We start from the raw sequence: 25191 nt of genomic DNA, 5'->3' as shown, positions 1-25191 counted from the left end.
ACAATCCCACCAACAGTGTAAAAGTGTTCCTATTTCTCCACATCCTCTCCAGCACCTGTTGTTTCCTGACTTTTTAATGATTGCCATTCTAACTGGTGTGAGATGGTATCTCATGGTGGTTTTGATTTGCATTTCTCTGATGGCCAGTGATGATGAGCATTTTTTCATGTGTCTGTTGGCTGTATGAATGTCTTCTTTTGAGAAATGTCTGTTCATGTCCTTTGCCCACTTTTTGATGGGGTTGTTTGTTTTTTTCTTGTAAATTTGTTTGAGTTCTTTGTAGGTTCTGGATATTAGCCCTTTGTCAGATGAGTAGATTGCAAAAATTTTCTCCCATTCTGTAGGTTGCCTGTTCACTCTGATGGTAGTGTCTTTTGCTGTGCAGAAGCTCTTTAGTTTAATGAGATCCCATTTGTCAATTTTGGCTTTTGCTGCTGTTGCTTTTGGTGTTTTAGACATGAAATCTTTGCCCATGCCTATGTCCTGAATGGTACTACCTAGGTTTTCCTCTAGGATTTTTATGGTATTAGGTCTAACATTTAAGTCTCTAATCCATCTTGAATTAATTTTCGTATAAGGAGTAAGGAAAGGATCCAGTTTCAGCTTTCTACTTATGGCTAGCCAATTTTCCCAGCACCATTTATTAAATAGGGAATCCTTTCCCCATTTCTTGTTTCTCTCAGGTTTGTCAAAGATCAAATGGCTGTAGATGTGTGGTATTATTTCTGAGGACTCTGTTCTGTTCCATTGGTCTATATCTCTGTTTTGGTACCAGTACCATGCTGTTTTGGTTACTGTAGCCTTGTAGTATAGTTTGAAGTCAGGTAGCGTGATGCCTCCAGCTTTGTTCTTTTGGCTTAGGATTGTCTTGGAGATGCGGGCTCTTTTTTGGTTCCATATGAACTTTAAAGCAGTTTTTTCCAATTCTGTGAAGAAACTCATTGGTAGCTTGATGGGGATGGCATTGAATCTATAAATTACCTTGGGCAGTATGGCCATTTTCACAATATTGATTCTTCCTATCCATGAGCATGGTATGTTCTTCCATTTGTTTGTGTCCTCTTTGATTTCACTGAGCAGTGGTTTGTAGTTCTCCTTGAAGAGGTCCTTTACATCCCTTGTAAGTTGGATTCCTAGGTATTTGATTCTCTTTGAAGCAATTGTGAATGGAAGTTCATTCCTGATTTGGCTCTCTGTTTGTCTGTTACTGGTGTATAAGAATGCTTGTGATTTTTGCACATTAATTTTGTATCCTGAGACTTTGCTGAAGTTGCTTATCAGCTTAAGGAGATTTTGGGCTGAGACAATGGGGTTTTCTAAATATACAATCATGTCATCTGCAAACAGGGACAATTTGACTTCTTCTTTTCCTAACTGAATACCCTTGATTTCTTTCTCTTGCCTGATTGCCCTAGCCAGAACTTCCAACACTATGTTGAATAGGAGTGGTGAGAGAGGGCATCCCTGTCTTGTGCCAGTTTTCAAAGGGAATTTTTCCAGTTTTTGCCCGTTCAGTATGATATTGGCTGTGGGTTTGTCATAAATAGCTCTTATTATTTTGAGGTACGTTCCATCAATACCGAATTTATTGAGCGTTTTTAGCATGAAGGGCTGTTGAATTTTGTCAAAAGCCTTTTCTGCATCAATTGAGATAATCATGTGGTTCTTGTCTTTGGTTCTGTTTATATGCTGGATTATGTTTATTGATTTGCGAATGTTGAACCAGCCTTGCATCCCAGGGATGAAGCCCACTTGATCATGGTGGATAAGCTTTTTGATGTGTTGCTGAATCCGGTTTGCCAGTATTTTATTGAGGATTTTTGCATCGATGTTCATCAGGGATATTGGTCTAAAATTCTCTTTTTTTGTTGTGTCTCTGCCAGGCTTTGGTATCAGGATGATGTTGGCCTCATAAAATGAGTTAGGGAGGATTCCCTCTTTTTCTATTGATTGGAATAGTTTCAGAAGGAATGGTACCAACTCCTCTTTGTACCTCTGGTAGAATTCAGCTGTGAATCCATCTGGTCCTGGACTTTTTTTGGTTGGTAGGCTATTAATTGTTGCCTCAATTTCAGAGCCTGCTATTGGTCTATTCAGGGATTCAACTTCTTCCTGGTTTAGTCTTGGAAGAGTGTAAGTGTCCAGGAAATTATCCATTTCTTCTAGATTTTCCAGTTTATTTGCGTAGAGGTGTTTATAGTATTCTCTGATGGTAGTTTGTATTTCTGTGGGGTCGGTGGTGATATCCCCTTGATCATTTTTAATTGCGTCGATTTGATTCTTCTCTCTTTTCTTCTTTATTAGTCTGGCTAGTGGTCTGTCAATTTTGTTGATCTTTTCAAAAAACCAACTCCTGGATTCATTGATTTTTTGGAGGGTTTTTTGTGTCTCTATCTCCTTCAGTTCTGCTCTGATCTTAGTTATTTCTTGCCTTCTGCTAGCTTTCGAATGTGTTTGCTCTTGCTTCTCTAGTTCTTTTAATTGCGATGTTAGAGTGTCAATTTTACATCTTTCCTGCTTTCTCTTGTGGGCATTTAGTGCTATAAATTTCCCTCTACACACTGCTTTAAATGTGTCCCAGAGATTCTGGTATGTTGTATCTTTGTTCTCATTGGTTTCAAAGAACATCTTTATTTCTGCCTTCATTTCGTTATGTACCCAGTAGTCATTCAGGAGCAGGTTGTTCAGTTTCCATGTAGTTGAGCGGTTTTGATTGAGTTTCTTAGTCCTGAGTTCTAGTTTGATTGCACTGTGGTCTGAGAGACAGTTTGTTATAATTTCTGTTCTTGTACATTTGCTGAGGAGTGCTTTACTTCCAATTACGTGGTCAATTTTGGAGTAAGTATGATGTGGTGCTGAGAAGAATGTATATTCTGTTGATTTGGGGTGGAGAGTTCTATAGATGTCTATTAGGTCTGCTTGCTGCAGAGATGAGTTCAATTCCTGGATATCCTTGTTAACTTTCTGTCTCGTTGATCTGTCTAATGTTGACAGTGGAGTGTTGAAGTCTCCCATTATTATTGTATGGGAGTCTAAGTCTCTTTGTAAGTCTCTAAGGACTTGCTTTATGAATCTGGGTGCTCCTGTATTGGGTGCATATATATTTAGGATAGTTAGCTCTTCCTGTTGAATTGATCCCTTTACCATTATGTAATGGCCTTCTTTGTCTCTTTTGATCTTTGATGGTTTAAAGTCTGTTTTATCAGAGACTAGTATTGCAACCCCTGCTTTTTTTTGTTCTCCATTTGCTTGGTAAATCTTCCTCCATCCCTTTATTTTGAGCCTATGTATGTCTCTGCGTGTGAGATGGGTCTCCTGAATACAGCAGACTGATGGGTCTTGACTCTTTATCCAGTTTGCCAGTCTGTGTCTTTTAATTGGAGCATTTAGTCCATTTACATTTAAGGTTAATATTGTTATGTGTGAACTTGGTCCTGCCATTATGATATTAACTGGTTATTTTGCTCATTAGTTGATGCAGTTTCTTCCTAGCCTCAATGGTCTTTAAATTTTGGCATGTTTTTGCAATGGCTGGTACCGGTTGTTCCTTTCCATGTTTAGTGCTTCCTTCAGGATCTCTTGTAAGGCAGGCCTAGTGGTGACAAAATCTCTAAGCATTTGCTTATCTGTAAAGGATTTTATTTCTCCTTCACTTATGAAACTTAGTTTGGCTGGATATGAAATTCTGGGTTTAAAATTCTTTTCTTTAAGAATGTTGAATATTGGCCCCCACTCTCTTCTGGCTTGTAGAGTTTCTGCTGAGAGATCTGCTGTTAGTCTGATGGGCTTCCCTTTGTGGGTAACCCGACCTTTCTCTCTGGCTGCCCTTAAGATTTTTTCCTTCATTTCAACTTTGGTGAATCTGGCAATTATGTGTCTTGGAGTTGCTCTTCTCGAGGAGTATCTTTGTGGCGTTCTCTGTATTTCCTGGATTTGAATGTTGGCCTGCCCTACTAGGTTGGGGAAGTTCTCCTGGATGATATCCTGAAGAGTGTTTTCCAACTTGGTTCCATTTTCCCCCTCACTTTCAGGCACCCCAATCAGACGTAGATTTGGTCTTTTTACATAATCCCATACTTCTTGCAGGCTTTGTTCGTTTCTTTTTCTTCTTTTTTCTTTTGGTTTCTCTTCTCGCTTCATTTCATTCATTTGATCCTCAATCGCTGATACTCTTTCTTCCAGTTGATCGAGTCGGTTACTGAAGCTTGTGCATTTGTCACGTATTTCTCGAGTCATGGTTTTCATCTCTTTCATTTCGTTTAGGACCTTCTCTGCATTAATTACTCTAGCCATCAATTCTTCCACTTTTTTTTCAAGATTTTTAGTTTCTTTGCGCTGGGTACGTAACTCCTCCTTTAGCTCTGAGAAATTTGATGGACTGAAGCCTTCTTCTCTCATCTCGTCAAAGTCATTCTCCGTCCAGCTTTGATCCGTTGCTGGCGATGAGCTGCGCTCCTTTGCCGGGGGAGATGCGCTCTTATTTTTTGAATTTCCAGCTTTTCTGCCCTGCTTTTTCCCCATCTTTGTGGTTTTATCTGCCTCTGGTCTTTGATGATGGTGATGTACTGATGGGGTTTTGGTGTAGGTGTCCTTCCTGTTTGATAGTTTTCCTTCTAACAGTCAGGACCCTCAGCTGTAGGTCTGTTGGAGATTGCTTGAGGTCCACTCCAGACCCTGTTTGCCTGGGTATCAGCAGCAGAGGCTGCAGAAGATAGAATATTTCTGAACAGTGAGCGTACCTGTCTGATTCTTGCTTTGGAAGCTTCCTCTCAGGGGTGTACTCCTCCCTGTGAGGTGTGGGGTGTCAGACTGCCCCTAGTGGGGGATGTCTCCCAGTTAGGCTACTCAGGGGTCAGGGACCCGCTTGAGCAGGGAGTCTGTCCCTTCTCAGATCTCAACCTCCGTGTTGGGAGATCCACTGCTCTCTTCAAAGCTGTCAGACAGAGTCGTTTGCGTCTGTGCAGAGGTGTCTGTGTGTCTTAGTTTACTGTGCCCTGTCCCCAGAGGTGGAGTCTACAGAGACAGGCAGGTTTCCTTGAGCTGCTGTGAGCTCCACCCAGTTCGAGCTTCCCAGCAGCTTTGTTTACCTACTTAAGCCTCAGCAATGGCGGGCGCCCCTCCCCCAGCCTCGCTGCTGCCTTGCCGGTAGATCACAGACTGCTGCGCTAGCAACGAGGGAGGCTCCGTGGGTGTGGGACCCTCCCGGCCAGGTGTGGGATATGACCTCCTGGTGTGCCTGTTTCCTAAAGCGCAGTATTGGGGTGGGAGTTACCCGATTTTCCAGGTGTTGTGTGTCTCAGTTCCCCTGGCTAGGAAAAGGGACTCCCTTCCCCCTTGCGCTTCCCAGGTGAGGCAATGCCTCGCCCTGCTTCAGCTCTTGCTGGTCGGGCTGCAGCAGCTGACCAGCTCCGATCGTCCGGCACTCCCCAGTGAGATGAACCCAGTACCTCAGTTGAAAATGCAGAAATCACCGGTCTTCTGTGTCGCTGGCGCTGGGAGTTGGAGACTGGAGCTGCTCCTATTCGGCCATCTTGCTCCGCCCAGTTGACCTTATCCATGGACCTATTTTTCATCAATGTGTCATCACTTGAGATATATCCATTCATGTCCTTTGACCACTTTTTAAATGAGTCTTTTATTATTATTCTTGAGTTGCTTGAGTTTCTTATATATTCTAAATATTGGTTGTCAGTTGAACACTTTTCAGTATATTCTATGCAACAGTTTGTCTCTTTGGTGTTTTGATTATTTCTTTTGCAGTGCAGAAGCTTTTTCGTTTATTATAGTTTCATTTTTTTTTATTTTGCTTTTAGTTGACTGTGGTTTTGAGTTCTTAACCAAAAAATCTTTGCCCGGACCAATGTTCTGATTTTTATAATGTTTTCTTCTTGTAGTTTTATACTATTAGGTCTTATGTTTAAGTCATTAATCCATCTTGGGTTGACTTTTGTGTATTGTGAGAGATACAGTTTCAATCTTTTGCATATGGATATTCAATTTTCCCAACACCATTTATTGAAGAAGGTATTCTTTCCCCAGTGTACATTCTAGCTGCCTTTGTTGAAAATCAATTGGTTATACAAACAGAAGTGTATTGCTGGGTTCTCCATTTTCTTCCATTGGTTTTGCTCAGGATTAATTTGGCTATTGTAGTTCTTTCTAGGTTTCATACAAATGATAGATTTCTGGGTTTTTTATTTCTATAAAAATGATGTTATTTTGGTAGCAATTGCATTGACTCTAGATTTCTTTGGATAATGTAATCATTTTATGATAGTAATTTTTTCTATCCATGAGCATGAGATTTCTTTAAATTTGTTTGTGTCCTCTTCAATTTCTTTCATTAGTGTTCTGTAGTTATCTTCGCAAACATTTTTCATGTCTTGGTTAAATTTACTCGTTGGTAATTTATATAGCTATTGTAAACAGGATTGCCTTCCAGCTTCATTTTTTGACTATTTTATTGTCAATGTGTTGAAACACTACTGATTTTTGTGTGTTAATTATTTTTTTTAGATGGAGTCTTGCTCTTTCGCTCAGGCTGAAGTGCAATGGCGTGATCTCAGCTCACTGCAACCTCTGCCTTCTGGGTTCAAGCGATTCTCCTGCCTCTGTCTCCAGACTAGCTGGGACTACGGGCGCATGCCACCACGGGCTAGTTTTTTCACTTTTAGTAGATACAGGGTCTCACCATGTTGGCCAGGCTGTTCTCGAACTCCTGGCCTCAGGAGAGTCACCTGCCTTGGCCTCCCAAAGTGCTAGGAATTCAGGCATGAACCACAGCACCTGGCCTTGTTTATGAGTTCTTACAGTCTTTTATTGGAGTCTTTTTTAGGTTTTTCTATATAAAAAATTATGTCATCTGCAAAGTGGACAATTTAACTTCCTTTTGCAAGTCAATTTGGATGTCTGTTTTTGTTTTTGTTTTCTCTTGCCAGATTACTGATTAGGACTTTCATGTTCAATAAGATTTGTGAAAGTGAACATTCTTGTTTTGTTCGGTGTCTTAGAGAAAAAGCTTTCAGCTTTTGTCTGTTTAGTATATTGTTAGCTTTGGGTTTGTCACATATGACCTTTACTATTTTACAGAATGATCTTTCTATGTCTAGTTTGTTGAGAGTTTTTAATATGAACACATGTTAAATTTTATCAATTACTTTTTCTACATCTATTGACCTAGTTATATGGGTTTTGTCCTTCATTCTACTGAGGCAATGTATTCAGTGTATTGATATGTGTATGCAAGCATCCTTGAATTTTGGTATAAATTTCGCTTGATCATGGTGCATTACCTTTTGATGTGCTGTAGCATTTGGTTTGCTAACATTTTATTAAAGATTGTGGCATCTATGTTTATTACAGATATTGGCCCATAGTTTTGTGTTGTTGGTGGTGGATCCTTGTCTTGTTTGGTATTGTGTCCTCACAAAATAAGTTTGGAAGCATTCCTTTCTCTTATGTGTTTTTGAAATAGTTTGAGGAGGATTGGTGTTCATTCTTTTTTTATACATTTGGAAGAATTCAGCAGTTATTCCACCTGATTTTGTCTCTTTTTTTGTTGGGAGACTTTTTTTTTACTGACTCAGTCTCATTATTCATTGATCAGTTCAGTTTTTCTACTTCTGATTCAGTCTGGATAGGTTATGTGTTTATAGAAATTCAATCATTTCCTCTATGTTTTCCTGTTTGTTAGCATTTATAATATTCTCTGATTATCTTTGGTATTTCTGTGATATCAATTGTAATGTCTGTTCTTTTATTTTGCTGATTTGTTTCTTATCTCTTTTCTTGGTTAGTCAAGCTAGCAGTTTATCAATATTGGTTATATTTTTGAATAACATATCACTTCATTGACCTTTGTATTTCTTTCCTTAGTCTCTCTTTAGTTTTTCTCCGATCTTTATTATTTCTTTCATCCTGCAAATTTTGGGTTTGCTGTGTCCTTGCTTCTTCACTTCCTTGAGGTGCATTGTTAGATTGTTTATATGAAATCTTTCTGCTTTCTGGTGTAGATGTTTATTGCTATTGCCTACCTGTTCTTAATGTGTTTGCTGTATAGTATAGATTTTGATATGTCGTGTTTTCATTTTCACTTCTTTCAATAGTTAAAAACATGTCCATCTTGAAAACCAAACACTGCATGTTCTCACTCATAGTGTGTGATAGATATACAGTTGTTGTTACCATGGTGATGGCCAGTGTCATGTAGAAGATTATACCTCGCTATTCTCTTGCTCAATGGAATTCTTGCAGGGAATCAGCAAAAAGGGAAAAGCAGAAAAGGTAGGTAATATAATGGTCACATTGAAAGTAAGTCATTAACAATATCCACAGGATATTGACCTTCATCTAGAAACAAAGTCAGATACAGAAGTGGATACTTTAGCATTGCATTATTTTCCAGAATAGCAGTGACTGGTGGATTTCACAGTGGCTGCTACAGTTGTGTATCTAGTAACTGAAGTCTATTACAAGTTTATGAAGACTACACAGGAAATGAATATCAGCTTAGTCTGGTGCCTGCTGGTTTTGTCTTTTGCAATCAAAGTTCTATTTTCATTAACTACACACTATATTAAAGTAGAATATGGTGGTGAAAAATCTATTTGTGTCACCTTTGGATTTTTTTTCTTTGACAAAGCAATGGTAGTGTTGATTGTAAGAGAAAATTATCTGGAATTTGGACTTGAAACAGGATTTACAAATTTTTCAGATAGTGTGATGCAGTTTCTTGAAAAGCAAGGTTTAGAATCTCAGAGTCCTGTTTCAAAACTTACTTTCAAATTTTTCCTGGCTATTTTCTGTTCACTCATTGGGGCTTTCTGGACATTTCCTGGATTACGACTGACTCAAATGCTTCTGGATGCCCTGAATTTGACAACAGAAAAAATTACACAAACATTACTTCATATCAACTTCTTGGCACATTTATTTATGGTTTTGCTCTGGGTAAAACCAGTCACCAAAGACTACATTATGAACCCAACCTTGGGTGAAGAAAGTATCCCTTTAATGCCAGAAGCCACATTCGATACTCTGCGACTCTGGTTAATAATCCTGCTGTGTGCTTTGTGGTTGGCCATGATGTGTAGTCACCTGCAAGCTTATTTAAATTTAGCCCAAAAATGTGTGGATCAGATGAAGAAAGAAGCAGGGTGAATAAGTACAGTTGAGCTACAGAAAATGGTGGCTTGAGTCTTTTATCATCTTTGTGCCATTGCACTGCAGTATGTGGTGCCTCTGGTAATGCTATTTCACATAACTCTGCTTTTGGAAACACTAGGCAATCATTCCTGGGGTATTTATCCAGAATCTATCTCTACCTTACCAGTGGATAATAGTCTGCTCTACAATTTTGTTTACTCTGAATTACCGTCAGCTGAAGGGAAGATGAAGGTTACTGTTACACAAATAACAGTGACACTGAGCAGCTTAAAAATATTTTTACTGTTCTTCTTTTTTGAGGACTTCTGTCTTTTCTGACCTGGTGGATTGCTGCTTGCCTCTTTTCTACAAGCCTTTTTGGGCTTTTTTATCACCAATATCTGACTGTGGCATGAGTCTCAGTTAACAAAAAAACATATCAAAATCACACTTTAAATTCAAATATTTGTGTCCTTAAAGGGCTGATGAAAACCAGAAGAAAGTAAGTACAATGGGAAAAAAATCAGAATATCTTGTATTAAATGTTTCCTTTGTATTCTCAGGGTGAATTAATGTTATAATATTTAAAATTACAAAATAGATTGTTAACTGTTACAGTGTGGCATTGGAATTTTAACTCTCTGTATTTACTGGTATGAGAGGGCTATCTACAATGGTAATATTTCTGATTACCTTGGTTGACAGAAACCTCTAGCAGTCTTTGAAACATCTCAAATGACTCTAGTTATTGATTACTTTTAACGGTATTATGGTACTGTTGGTAGTCTTAGTGGCTGTCTATAGAACAATCTTCAAACTGAGCCATGCTTTAGGGGAGGGAAAGAGGCTAAAGTCTCTTCTGTTGGTAATGCATTAGTTACTCTTGAAACGATAAAATCCAACAGAAAGGAAGAGATAGCTACTGTATATTACAGTAAAGAAAACTGCAGTTATTTTAAATTTAATGGAGGTGAATATGGTTAATATCTACAACTACTTCTGTTTGAGAATAGGAAGAGTATTGTTTTAAAACATATTCTACCCAACTAGAGAATTCTTTTAAAATGATTGGCCATATGAACATTTGTAATCTTGCCATTAGGCTTGGACCTGCCATATTTTATTTTATTCTATGATCCTAAATAGTTCCTTTTAATAGTCTAAAAGTATTTATCAATACTGATCAGACTTAAATTACTTTGTAAACCTGCTGACTACCTGTATGTATTGTACATTTATTATATATTAAATATATAATATATTGAGATTATAAAAGATGGGAATATTGATTCCTTATAATATTTTAAGTTGCAGAATGTATGTTAAAAAGTGATTTGAATGAGATGATTTGTATCTAGAAATTTTATTTCCTTTTGGAATGAGATTAAAATACATTTTGAAAGTTCAAAAAAATGTCCATCTTAACTATTAATTCATCTAGTGGTCATTTGGGATTATGTTATTTATTTTTCATGTATTGATATAATTTCCAAAGATCCTCTTGGTGTAGATTTTTACTTGTATTTTATGGTGGTTTGAGTTATTTGCAATATATATTTTTTAAATTTGTTGTCATGTATAGCCTATTGTGTTTTATTTTTATTTATTTATTTATTTATTTATTTATTTTTTTGAGACAGAGTCTTGCACTGTCGCCCAGGCTGGAGTGCAGTGGCGTGATCTCAACTCACTGCAAGCTCCGCCACCTGGGTTCATACCAGTTCTCCTGCCTCATCCTCCTGAGTAGCTGAGACTACAGGTGCCGGCCACCACACCCAGCTAATTTTTTGTACTTTTAGTAGAGATGTGGTTTCACCGTGTTAGCCAGGATAGTCTCGATCTCCTGACCTCATGATCTGCCCACCTCAGCCTCCCAAAGTGCTAGGATTTCAGGCTTGAGCCACCGTGCTGGGCCAGCCTATTGTTTTTCAGATGTTGACATTTGTAGTCTGTTATGGAGAATATGCTAATAAAAAGAATGTTTATTCTACCTTTGTTGGATAAAATGTTTTGTAAATATCTATTAAAATCATTTGGCCTAAATTCCAGTTTAAATCCAATGTTTGTTTTTTTATCTACTGTTTTAATAATCTTTTTCATTCTGAGGTGGGGTGTTAAAGTTTCCCACAGTTATTGTATTGCAGTGTATTCCTCTCTTTAGATGTAGAAATATTTGCTTTATGAATCTGGGTACTCCAGTGTTTGGTGAATATATATACTCAGAATTTTTATATTCTAACTTAAATTCTGGTTTGTGTGGTATAAGTATAGACACTTCTGCTTACTTTTGGTTTCTTGTTGCATGAAATATGTTTTTTCATGCTTTTATTTTCTCATCTATATTTGTCTTAATAGGTAAGGTGCATTTCTTGTAGGCAGCCTGTAGTCAGACCATGTTTTCTAAGTTCATTCACACAGTCTATTATCTTAAGTGAATAATACAATGCATTTACATTCAAGGTTGTCTTTGATATCTAAGGTAGTGTTTCTGTTATTGTCTTAACTGTTTTATATATTCTTTGTTCCTTACTATTTATCTGACTTTGTCATTGCTCTTTGTTAGTTTTTTTATAGTGGTACCATGAGTTCTTGTTTTTCCTTTTTTGTGTATTTGCTTTACCAATGGGTTTTTTACTTTTATGTGTTTTCATGAAGGTTATCCTTTTGCTTCCAAGTTTAGAATTCATTTTGTAAATAACTTTCATCTTAATTTCTTTGTTGACTTCATGGTCATTCATGTTGTTTAAATTTCATTTATTTGTATCGTTTCCAGAATTTCTCTTGGTATTGGTTTCTAGTTTTGCTCCACTGTGGTCAGAGAAGATACTTAATCTGATTTTGGTATTTTAAAATTTGTTGAGACTTATTTTGTGGCCTAAAATATGGTCTATTTTGGACAATAATCCATGTACTGATGAGAAGAATGTATATTCTGCAGTTGTTGAGTAGAATGTTCTGTAAATATCTGTTAAGTCATTTGGTCTAAAGTCCAATTTTAGTCCAATGTTTGTTTCTTTTCTGTCTAGATAATTTGTCTAATGCTCTGAATGGTGTGTTGAATTTCCCAAGTATTATTGTATTGCTCCCTATCTCTCTGTTTATGACTAAATATTGGTTTTATAAATGTGGGTGAGCCAGCATTTTGTAAATATAAACTTGTAATATACATGTTCTTAATGAATTGACCCCTTTATTAATATATAATAATCCTTTTGCATTTTCTTAACTGTTTTTGACTTAAGGTATGATTTATCTGATATAAGTGTAGCTTCTCGTTTTTGCTTTTAGTTTTCATTTGCATGGAATATCTTTTTCCACGCCTTTACTGGTAACATGACTTTCTTGGAAGCAGCATATAGCTCAAAAATGTTTCTAAATGTATTCAGCCAGTCTATATATTTTTAAATGAATATTTAATCCATTTACAATCAAGGTTTACATTGATATCTGTGGTTTTGTTCCTGTTATGTTGTTGTTTTCTAGTTAATTTATAAATTATTTGAATTTTTCATTTTCTTTGACTGTCGTTTTTTGGTGGAGTTCTGTAGTAGAGTCCTATGATTTGTTTCTCTTCCTCCTTCGTGTGATTGCTTTATCAGTGAGTTTTATACTTTCGTGTGTTTTCCTGGTTGTAAATATTGTCTTTTTACTTCCATGTTTAGGAATCAGTTGAGCATTTTTTGTAGGACCAGTCTAGTGGTGACAAATTTCTTCAGGATTTGCTTGTCTGGAAAAGATTGATTTATACTTTATTTATGAAGTTCAGCCTTGCTGAATGTAGAATTCTTAGCTGACTTTATTTTTCCTTTCAGCATTTTGAAAATGCCATCCCACTGTTTTCTGGCCTTTATGGTTTCTCCTGAGAAACCCACTGTTAGTCCGATGGGGTCTCCTTCATAGGTGAATAGATGCACTTTTCTTTCTGATTTTAGAATCTTTGCATTTACACCGATTTGAGACAGTCAGATTTTAATGTGCTGTGGTGAAGTCCTTTTTGCACTGCATTTGTTAGGGATCACTGAGCCTTCCATATCTGAATGTCTAAATATCTTGCTAAATGTGGAAAGATTTTATCTATTATTTCATTAATTAGGTTCTCTAGGCCTTTTGAATTCTCCTTACCTTGATAATACAATTCATAAATTGGTTTGCCCTATGTAGTCCCAAATGTCTCAGAGTTTCACTTATTTTAAAAATTCATTTTGCAAAATTTTGTCTTGATTATTTTAAAAGACCTATCTTCAAGTCATAGAATTTTTTTTCTTTTCCTTGGTATAGCCTATTTTTTAACGTTTTAAATGTGTTTTGTGTTTCCTCCAATAATTTTTTTTCCTTCAGAATTTCTGGTTTTTATTTTCTTTTCTAAGATAGCTATTTCCTTTCTCATTTGTACCTTAAATTGATTTTCTGACTTTCTTTTATTGGTTTTCAGATTTCCCTTGCATCTCACTGAGCTTCTTTAAACTTAATGTTTTGTATTTTTTAGGGGTTGATGAATATGTTTGTTATCATGATAATGGTGAGGGTTTCGTGGGTATACATGTGTCAAAACTTAGCCAACTTTTACACTATAAACAGGTGCAGTTTATTGTATGGAAATTATACATCAATCAAAACGTTAAAATAGAGCCACAAACTCCTTTATATTTCTCTCAATATGAGATGGATTATAATTCTCTTCCCCTTGAGTGTGGATTGGCCATATATGTCAGTACAGAAAAATGTTTCTGTACTGCAAAAGACACTGATAAAAGAATAAAAAGAAAAGGCACAGAATGGGAGAAAATAATTGCAAAACACATAACTGATAAGAGACTGGTATCCAAATATGCAAAAAATAAAAAAACACTTAAAACTCAAGAATAAAAAATAAACAACCCAGGTAGGTGCAGTGGCTCACGCTTATAATCCCAGCACCTTGGGAGGCCAAGGCGGGTGGATTGCTTGAGGCCAGGCTTGAGACTGGCCTGGCCATCATGGTGAAACCCCATCTCTACTAAAATTACAAAAATTAGTTGGGCATGATGGCACGCATCTGTAATTCCAGCTACATCGGGAGGCTGAGGCAGAAGAATCGCTTGAACCCAGGAGGCAGAGGTTGCAGTGGGCCAAGATTGCACCACTGCACTCCAGCCTGGGTGATAGAGTGACATTCCACCTCAAAAAATAAAAAAGAAAGTACCAACTGTCATTAAGCTAATTCACTATGTCAAATAAAAAGTGAAGAGTGTCTCCTACAGAAAAACTTCTTCCTTTTAAAAGTAGTTTACGCATCACCTAAGGTCAGGAGTTGGAGAAGAGTCTGGCCAATGTGGTGAAACCGTCTCTACTAAAAATACAAAAATTAGCCGGGCGTGGTGGTGTACACCTGTAATCCCAGCTACTAGGGAGGCTGAGGCAGGAGAATCGCTTGAACCCTGGAGGTGGAGGTTGCAGTGACCCGAGATCACGCCACTGCACTCCAGCCTGGGCAACAGAGCAAGACTCCATCTCAAAAATAAAATAAAACAAAATTCAAGTAGTTTAATAATCTATTTTATAAAACCCAATTTCAGAGAATTGTCTTGAGAATTAAAACTGATAGTACATATGCTACATTTATTCACAAGTAAAGCTTCTTTTTTTTTTTTTTTTTTTTTTTTTGAGACGGAGTCTGGCTCTGTCGCCCGGGCTGGAGTGCAGTGGCCGGATCTCAGCTCACTGCAAGCTCCGCCCCCCGGGTTTACGCCATTCTCCTGCCTCAGCCTCCCGAGTAGCTGGGACTACAGGCGCCCGCCGCCTCGCCCGGCTAGTTTTTTGTATTTTTTAGTAGAGACGGGGTTTCACCGTGTTCGCCAGGATGGTCTCGATCTCCTGACCTAGTGATCCGCCCGTCTCGGCCTCCCAAAGTGCTGGGATTACAGGCTTGAGCCACCGCGCCCGGCCGTAAAGCTTCTTTACTAGGAAATGCAACTCTAATAGGAGGGGAAAAGCTTTTCTCTATATTGATATTTTGAAGTGATTCCAAAGGACTTTCAGTAACTCATTAAATATTATGTCATATGTTTTCTAGAAATGAAAAAGTACAAAAACAGGATACAAGAGTGGTGATGAAAGGGTCCTTTTAGAGACATGCTCCTCGCTGCTGCATTAGGACGTGCAGTGTCGATTACATTAGTCAATTCTCCTTAGTACACTGAGTTTAGTACATTGAGTTTCTCCTATTACAGGAGGAAGGGTAAGCGCTTGGTATTCATGCCAGAACCCAAACCTTCATTATTACTAGCTGTGGCAAGCAGGTGAGTTACTTAGATTCTCTGATGTTATAATCCCTATCTAATAGAGTTGCTGACAGGATTAAAAGAGAAAACATTCAGGCAGATTTGAAAACATAATATGACGTTCTGTTGTAAAGAACATTTTTCTAAAAAGTATCTAATCAACTCATTCTGTCAATAGGGGTTACAAATGAAAACCTAATTGTCTATGGCCATGTGGTTTTACAATTTTTTCTAATAAAAATGTTTGCTTCATAAATAAGACAAATAGATATTACTCCTTAAAGAAAATATGCTGTATTAAGGATATGAAGCCATATTGAGGCAATGGCAAAACAGATCTTTATTTTAATATTAAAAAACCATCTTAGTTTAATTAATAATCACATGGCATATTTCCAGTTCTAAATGTTCAGCTTAACAGTAGAATACTGGGTAAATTAAAACAACTATCTATCTCTAGCTAACCAACAATTACTCTACATTTCTTAGGCTGTTTGACTTCAATTAGCCTGTGAAATGAGGCTGTTTAGGCAGTCTGAATCATGTTACAAAAGTTTTGTTCCGTATCCTGGTAGGTTCCCATTCAGGTGCTTGGATATTAGTGATGACAGTAGTTTCTATTTTATAAAAATGATCTAAGGTGCTCTTATTTAAGGACATTTTATTTAACAACCAATAGAATTTTTGGCCATATCACCTTTGTGACACTTAACAACATAATTTAATGTTAATAAGTAATATTACATTAGGAAAACAGATTTGATCAGTTAGCTTCAGATCAATATTACTGTAATTTCACAGAATATATTTGATTTCAGAACGAATAATTTGTTAACCTGTAGAACACTTAAGTTTATCCAAACATAATCTTAGAAGTTAAGATAAATTCTCATTTGCCTCAGGACCCAGACTTCATTGTGAACCCCATCTTACAACTGGCCTTTCTTATCTGTTGGTAACTGCTGTGGATGACTTACAAAATTACAAATATCACTCTGCCTCACTTAGTCTGTACCAAGTTCCAGCCTCAGACTTTTTCCACAGTGGTCCATGGTTTCCCTGATCCCAAGGCGAAACTATAATCACCCTATCACTACAACCAGTTTTATTTTCTAAACTATCGTGGTCATGTGCAAATATTATATTTGAAATAAATTCATCAGATATGAACTAAATTGTTTTAAAAATAGTTTAATGAATGATCCTCTAATAGATTTTAAGGTAAGAGTTATAGACATATAGAAAAACAAGGCTGGGAAGGCCCTTCATAGAATAATCTAATCCAAGTGCTTTTCTTTGGTGAAAGAAATTGGAACAGGTGATTAGCTATTCTTTCCTTAAGGTCTTACAAAATGTTCCATAACTCTCTTAGCAATCCAGTTTAGTATTTAGTCACACTGATGATCAATATACTCTTCAGGTCCATTTCTTCATCACCTAGGACTAAATATTTTTAATATTCTGCCTATACTGTGTTCCAGAATCAGGTTCCTCACCAGGGCTGGCTCATAATAAAGCTTGCACAGGTCCATGGAGAAATGTGAAAAACAGGCAAAGTAGTGAAATTTCCCTACAGATACATTTATACAGTTGAAGGAGGTGTCCTTTATTATACAATTAAGAGCTTTCTATTTTGAAAATATTCCTTATTTTATGATATGATAGTGCAAACAGTCATTTTTTTTAATGCCCATATTTAGGCAAATGTGAATCAGAAGCTGACAACCATCTATTGGTTCTCATAATTTTTTAAACTCAAATTTTAGGTTATTCTCTGGTTTGTAACACAAGCTCTTCACTGTTTACAAAATTATTTTATGAACTGTAAAAATTCTCTCTTCATGTTTTTTTCCCTGTATTGCCAAGTTTTTCTCCTGTATTCCCCCATTCAATGTTGGCTGCCACAATCAGACAGGAAACGCAAGGACACTTCTTTCTTGCATCTGCAGTGGAAATCTTAGTGGCAAACAGTAACTATTCCAGGTCTGTCAAATAGATGCATCTCATAATTTAAAAAACTTTCCTGGTGTATGAGATCCCAAAGCTTGCAAAAATCTGGAGAGAGAAATCAGTTTCTGGAAAGATTATACTTAGGCTCAGAACAAAGACCACAGAAAGCTAAATGTCTTTAAAACCACAAGAAAACATCATCCTTAAGTGTGTTTATTTTAAATTAAGAATATAAAAGTAAGAATTAAGCTTTCATTAAAAGTATCATAGATTATCTTGTTGCTCACTTTATAGAAAAATATTTTATAATGAATGGCTGAAGACACTATTATTATACAATCAGCATCTGTATCTGTTAAAATAACCCTGAATGACCTATTCATTCTTTCTATAATCTTTGCATAAACTAGAGAAAATATGTAACACATCAAGTTGCATTTCTGTCTATAGAATGAATTTTCAGATAATGTTTACAAATTAATTTCAAAGTTTAATTTTTAGGACATTTTTGAAATTATATAAAAATTCACTTTTTCAACAGGAATTCCAAAAAAATCTTAAACCTCAGAATTATTTCCAAATTTAGAGTATAAGTTTTGAAAAAAAATTTTTTCTAACTTAGAAAAGATTCCATCTAGTAACTAAAGCTTAATAACCATGACTGGGGCTGGAACAGGAAGTTGAGGAAAAGTAACATCAGAGAGAAAAATATAAAGATAAAATATTCTTCACTTACCCGGCAACATTAGGCATATCATCTTAGAATTGGATATTATTCAAAATTTATCTGCAACATTTCTAACTTTGGGTTACTAAAGATTAAGTGGTGACTTCACAAACTATTAATTTTTGTGCAAAAAATATAATAATTCACTACCTAATTGTATTATGTACATTACTCATCTAAAATAAATCTAATGTCAAAAAAAATTTGGAAGCATCAATTTAGTAAACATATTAGCAAGTAGTGAGTATATTTCAATACAGTGATTAGAATTGTGAGAAATGACATGTCATAACAAATATGAAATTCAGATTCCAAAAGTAACATCACTATTAAGGTCCTAACTTTATTTTATTATCTGTAATTTAAAACCTTACCATAATAAAAATAAATAAAAATTTATTTTTAATAAATTACTATAACAGAACATACAACTACAAAGAAATTCCCAAGTTATACACTGTAAATATCACAAAAAAAGAATTATCAATGTCATGTAGAAAATAGCTTGAACAAAAAGCTTCTCCAAAAGAAGGCATTTCAGGAAAAATGTCGATTTTAGATAAATATAGAAAACATATATATAAGAAAAATTGTTTGTCCCTGAAAATGAGCTAAAAATAATGGAATATGTTGCCATTAAAAATGTTAAGGTCAGGCCAGATGTGGTGGCTCACGCCTGTAATCCCAACACTTTGGGAGGCCGAGGCGGGTGAATCACCTGAGGTTAGGAGTTCGAGGCAGTCTTGCCAACATGGCAAAACCCCCTCTCTACTAAAAATACAAAAATTAGCCGGGCATGGTAGTGGGCGCCTGTAATCCCAGCTACTCAGGAGGCTGAGGCGGGAGAATTGCTTGAACTCAGGAAGCAGAGGCTGCAGTGAGCTGAGATCGGGCCGTTGCACTTCAGCCTAGATGACAAGAGTGAAATCCGTCTCAAAAAAAAAAAAAAAAGTTAAGGTCATGAAAATATAAATTACATTAGCAGAATTCATTTTTTTCTACTTAAAAAAATTATTTCATAGACCAGAAATATATATTAAGTGTAGAAATAAAGGGTGAGAATCTTTTTGGGTTTTTTTTTTTTTTTTTTTTTGGAGACAAGGTCTAGCTGAGACCACACCTGGCTAATTTTAGTAAAGTTGGGGTTTCACCATGTTGCTCAGGCTGGTCTCAAACTCCTGGGCTGAAGAGATCTGCTTGCCTTGGCCTCCCAAGATGCTAGGATTACAGGTGTCAGCCATTGCACCAGGCCCCAAAAGTGAGAATCTTAATGGAAAGAGATGCAAAGCCACCTGACACGAGGTGTCTAAGAGTCAAACTCATAGAGGCTAAGAACAGAATGGTGGTTGCCAGGAGCTGAGGGGAGGCGGGAAAGACGAGTTACTGTAAAGTGGGCATGAAGTTTCAGTTATTCAAGATAAGTTTCAGACATCTGCTGTACAATAGTGGTGCCTACATATAAAAATACTGTATTATACACTTAAAAATCTATTAAGAAGGTAGTTCTTATAGCAAGTATTCTTACCACAATAAAAAAAAATGAACACTAAAAAAATTTCATTAGTCTCCACAGAAAGCAGGGAACAGAACAGTGGACTCCATCCATACCTGTGAGAACCACAGTGTGCTCTCCGCCACAAGCTACTTGGATCACCTTCTCAGGAATTTCAGACACCAGCTGGGGTGTTCTGTGATTGCTCAGGAGCTGATTAGGAAGACCTAACTTCCCATTCTCAGGTTCTCCAAACATATATAGCTCACCATCTGCTATTGAAGGAAAAGTACAGTGATTAGTGATGACATACATATGAACAAAAAGCTGATCTTACCTTCAAAAAAATGTTTTGACAAGGATAACTTAATACATTTGACCTTTCTTGAGATATTTTCACTGTATGATAAGGAAATAAAGCTAGATTTTCTTTTCCCCTTGTTATTTTAATCCAGTAATTTTCATGAAAAATTCATGACTACCACTACTAATAAACAACTAGAAATCATTTTAGTGCTTTCACAAAAGTGAAGAATATCTTGTGTCTTCTACTTACTTAGAGCTCCCATAAAAACACGAATTTTGTCTTGCTCCCTACGGTATCCCCAAAACCTAGCAGTGTCTAGAACAAGCACTTAATATTTGTGGAATAAATGAATAAATAATTGCTTTATATGAAACTGGTTTAGAAAACTCACTTATGTGTGTAGTAAATATGTTAAGTAAATCCTAACATAGCAGATTTTACCCATTTAGATGGCATTTCCTCCAAAGACGCTTACCAAAGAGTTCCTGACACTTAATCACTGCCCTGTCCATACTAACACTATTAATTTGCTTCTTTGTTACATTTATCACACTGTATTATGACTGTGAACTTCTTGAAAGCAAGAACTTTCTTATTCATTTCTATGCAATTAACTGAGTTCTATAAAGTAGAATTTAAAAATCTTGTGTAAGTATATGGTCCAATCTCAAGAATGACATAGAACACATCACCATTGGTATCAGCAAAGAGACAACAGAGCAGATCTGCTTGCTTTTTCTTTGTAAGTCTCTGAGAGAACCATGATTGATCCTTGCCCAACCCCTGAGAAGGTGGCCCCTGGAGTGTTCTTTATATGAATGATTAATGACTTTGTTATATATACCAGAGCAATGAACTATGCCAGATTAGGTTTCTCAGGGCTGCTTGCACAAACATTAACATTGATGATGCGCACCTGGCTTCATTATTGAGGGTCCTGAGTTTCAGCTGCTGTGGCCAGTTGCTAGCAGGTGGTGCCTATATGACCAGCCTGCTAAATCCCCTGGAAGCACCAGAATGGGTTTCCCTGGGCAGAGACATTCCACACATGTCCCTGTAGTTCACTGCTAAAAAGAAAACATGCCCTGTGTGGTTTCCTAAGAGAAAGTACTAGGAAGTCCAAGCACGACTTCTCTGGACTCCACTGTAGATGCTTATCTTTTCCCCACTTTTTCTTTTTGCTTTGTATCCTTTGCTGTAATAAATCTTATTCATAAGTATAATCTGCTATTGAAAACTGTGAGTCCTTCTAGAAAATCACGGAACTTCGGGAAGGTGTGGGACAGCCAATGCACAAGATATGCACCACTTGAAACTTGCTCAAATACTGTAAACACAGCTATATTGATTTTCTGAATTGATCTGCACAGAAAATGAAGTTTTATGGACCACAGTTTTCTATGAAGTATTTAGCGAACACTGACACAAAAGTGGTGCCCAGTAAGTTAGCACCCTTCCATTCTCCCATGCTTGTTGCCTCCCATAGAAACTGGTTCCTAAGTCCTGATGAGTCTCTCTCCATTTCTGTCTATAGATTCCTGATTCCCTTTACACCTTAACATGAATTTTCACCTGGATCAAGTTTCTCAAATGTCTTTCCTACCTCTAGTCTAACATATCCACACAATATCAGATATATCTTCCAAAAACAAGGCTCTAATTGTGACACTTCCAAATAAAAAAAAAAATACATGTATCAAGTATAAACTGCAGACTGTTACAAGAGACCTTCCATATTAGGTCCCCGGACTACTAACCAGTCATATTTCTATCTACTCCCAAGCTGGTGACTCTCTTTTGAGTCACATCCTCCCTTGAGAATTTGATGACAGCTCTATAAAAAAAAGTACACATCCCAGCGGGGTGTGATGGCTCACACCTGTAATCCCAGCACTTTGGGAGGCCGAGGCTGGCAGATGGCTTGAGTCTAAGAGTTTGAGACCAGCCTGGGCAACATGGTGAAACCCATGTCTCTACAAAGAATACAAAAATTAGCCGGGTGTGGTGTCATCCATCTTTGTCCCAGCTACTCAGGGGAATGAGGTGGGAGGATCACTCGAGCCCAGAAGGTCTAGGCTACAGTGAGCCGTGATTATGCCACTGCACTCCAGCCTGGGCAACAGACTGAGACCTGGCTCAAAAAAAAAAAAAAAAAATGCACCTACCAATTTTAGCATATCATTTTAGGGGTTCACATTAGGATCCATGATCCCTAACCTCTAAACAAACTCAACTATGCAATAATCTCCAAATACATGATTTACTTTTCTGTCTCTTTATCTCTGCACATGTTTTTGTCTCTGCCTGGATTGTTCTTCCCTCATCTCTGTCTCTCTCAGAGTTGCTTCCATCTTTCATGGTTAATCTCAAATACCACCCTTTCTCTGAAATATGTCCTGATGTCCTTAACAAGAAATAATATTTTTTCTTTCTTGATCTCATGTAAGACTCTGCTATCAAATGTCTTATGTTACCAATCATGGTCTGCTGTATATTGCAGTTATTGGTCTAGCACAGTAGTGAAAAGTATGTGCTACCGAGTCAGACTGCCTTGTTTGCATCTGGATTCTGCCACTTACTCAATCATACTGAGCAAGTTGTTCAATCGCTAGGCCTGTAACATGGGGATAAAAGTGCCTATGTGATAGGGTTGTTTCATAGGAATAACTGAATTAATGCATTCAAAGGCACTTAGAACACAATCAGTGCCTGGTCATTAGTAGCTGCTACCACATCCTCCTCTTCCTCTTGTACATGGAGAGAAACTGCATGTCAGTAGAAGTTGTTCTGGCTTTTAGAGCTGGAAGACTGGAGTTCAAATTCTGATTCTGCAACTCAATTGCAGCATCACCTTGAATAAAACTGTGTTTGAATCCTGCCTGCATATACGGAATCAGAGATACCACCACCTCTCTCTCAGAGTGGTTGGGAGATTAAATGAAATCTATTTGTACTTGAAAATGCTTTGTACATGGAAAACTATACATCCTATGGTTTGACTGTAAACTCCAGAAGGGCAGGTACTACATTTTAATCAACTTGGTATTGTAAGAAATAGCATTTAAAATGACTTTTACATAGTAAGTTGCTGAGGTTTCTCACAGTGTCAACTTTTTAAAGTAAAATGTTTTACCTATAAAGCAGGGGTGTCCAATCTTTTGGCTTCCCTGGACCACACTGGAAGAATTGTCTTCGGCCACACATTAAATACACTAACACTAACGATAGCTGATGAGCTAAAAAAAGAAAAGGTCTGTGCATAAATCTCATGTTTTAAGAAGGGTTACGATTTGTGTTGGGCCACATTCAAAGCCATCCTGGGCTGCGGGTTGGACGAGCTTGCTATAAAGGGTAAGAAGATATTTTCCTGTAGCTTATCAGTAGGACCTTCCTTAAAGGGGAAGGTGAGTGCTTTTAATCCATATAAAATGTTTTATTTAATTTCAAGGTCTTTTCCTTATTTATATATAAAAAATAAAATAACATTTATCATGAAGAACAAATAGGTCATTTCATATCAATTATATCTACTTCACTTAGGTCTATTAATTTTTATAAAATCTGGATTCTTCAAACTACCTACCTGGCTCTGATAGCTACCTTCCCCAGGATTCTGATCTTAAGCACACTGCCAAGTCTCTATTCTCCAGTCTCTGAAGATTGCTCCACAAATTCCTGCCCCCAGTTCCCATGACCCCAACTCATTTGCTTATATCCCCTATTGTACTACACCTAAATCAGTGAATCATTGGTTGAAATGCTCAGACCCAACCATTAACATATCAGATGAAAAGACACAGAAATCAGGGATAATACCTGAAAACTCCATAGATTTTACCTATAACATCTAAAAATTGAATATTTTATATAATTTATAATATGAACTTGAATTGAGAACATGAATTTAAAATACGAACATGAGCATTTAAACATACTAGTAGGTGAAAAATCTGTAGGAAGTCTTAAACATAACTATCTTAGTAATATGTTCTGCATTTTTATTAGGAAATAAACTATTCTGTTTGGAGGTTCCTCAAAAAACTAAAAACAGAGCTACCATATGATCCAGCAATCCCACTGCTGGGTATATACCCAAAGAACAGAAACTGGTATATCAAAGAGATATCTGCACTCCCATGTTTGTTGCAGCACTGTTCACAATAGCCAAGATTTGGAAGCAACCTAAGTGTTCATCAACAGATGACTGAATAAAGAAAACGTGGAGCTGGACGCGGTGGCTCAGACCTGTAATCCCAGCACTTTGGGAGGCCAAGGTGGGCGGATCATCTGAGGTCAGGAGTTCAAGACCAGACTGACCAACATGGTGAAACCCTGTTGCTACTAAAAATACAAAAAAATTAGCTGGGCATGATGGTTGGCGCCTGTAATACGAGCTACTTAGGAGGCTGAGGCAGGAGAATCACTTGAACCCGGGAGGCGGAGGATACAGTGAGCTGAGATTGTGCTACTGTACTCCAACCTGGGCAAAAGAGCAAGACTCTGTCTCAAAAAAAAGAAAAAATGTGGTACTTATCCCCATAGAGTACTATTCAGCCATGAAAAAGAATGAGATCCAGTCATTTGCAATGACATGGATGGAACTGGAAGTCATTATGTTAAATGAAATAAAACAGGCACAGAAAGACATATACTGCATGTTCTCACTTATTTGTGGGATGTAAAAATCAAAACAAACTCATGGAAATAAAGAGTAGAAGGATTGTTACCAAAGGCTAGAAAGGGGAGTGGGGTGTGTGTAGGAGGGTAGGTTAATGGGTCCAAAAATTAGAAATAATAATATCTAGTATTTGACAGCACAACAGGATGATTACAATCAAAATAATTGTACATCTTAAAATAACTAAGAGAGTATCATTGGATTGTTTGTAACACAAAGGGTAAATGCTTGAGGGGATGGATACCCCATTCTCCACGACGTGATTATTACCCATCACATGCCTGTATAAAAAATCTCAGGTATTCCATATATATATACATAAAATGTACCCACTACATATATATATATAATGTACCCACTAATACTAAAAATTAAAAATAAAGAATCTGCTTTTTCTGATCTACAAATTCAACAAAGAGAAAAAAAAATGCTTTTCTATGTAACACTTTCATCTATCATGAAATACATATTAAGTAAAACCCCTTATACATGAGTTATTTCCAAAATTTGTAAAAAGTTGCTTTAAGTGATTAAAGTCATAAAATAATGGCTAGTGTGAAAATTACTGACAGTTCATATCAGCTGATGTAAATGAATCTCAGCAAAATGCTCGGTATAAAAGTTCATTTTATG

The 25191-nt window shown here is 36.8% G+C and overlaps 1 protein-coding gene and 1 pseudogene across 32 annotated transcripts in view; one reads left to right on the top strand and one right to left on the bottom strand.

Moving 5' to 3' along the window:
* Positions 1 to 25191, bottom strand: part of LOC114669927 (X-linked retinitis pigmentosa GTPase regulator) — a 44606-nt gene that overhangs the window by 7974 nt on the left and 11441 nt on the right. For 5 of the 32 annotated variants that reach the window (XM_077945519.1, XM_077945518.1, XM_077945510.1 and 2 more), the window contains 2 exons: positions 19690 to 19848; positions 16051 to 17479 (listed from right to left, as the gene is read on the bottom strand). In XM_077945519.1, coding sequence (XP_077801645.1) covers positions 17415 to 17479; positions 19690 to 19848 — 224 coding nt within the window. In that variant the 3' untranslated portion in view covers positions 16051 to 17414. Of the gene's footprint in view, positions 1 to 16050; positions 18990 to 19689; positions 19855 to 25191 lie in introns of those variants that run through there. The other 27 variants (XM_077945508.1, XM_077945499.1, XM_077945498.1 and 24 more) reach the window with 7 other exon arrangements.
* On the top strand, positions 8389 to 9560 carry LOC106996705 (transmembrane protein 161B pseudogene; annotated as a pseudogene).

The sequence above is a fragment of the Macaca mulatta genome, chromosome 9, assembly GCF_049350105.2.
Source record: "Macaca mulatta isolate MMU2019108-1 chromosome 9, T2T-MMU8v2.0, whole genome shotgun sequence".
NCBI classification, from domain to species: Eukaryota; Metazoa; Chordata; class Mammalia; order Primates; family Cercopithecidae; genus Macaca; species Macaca mulatta.
This window is presented reverse-complemented; position numbering and strand designations above follow the sequence as displayed.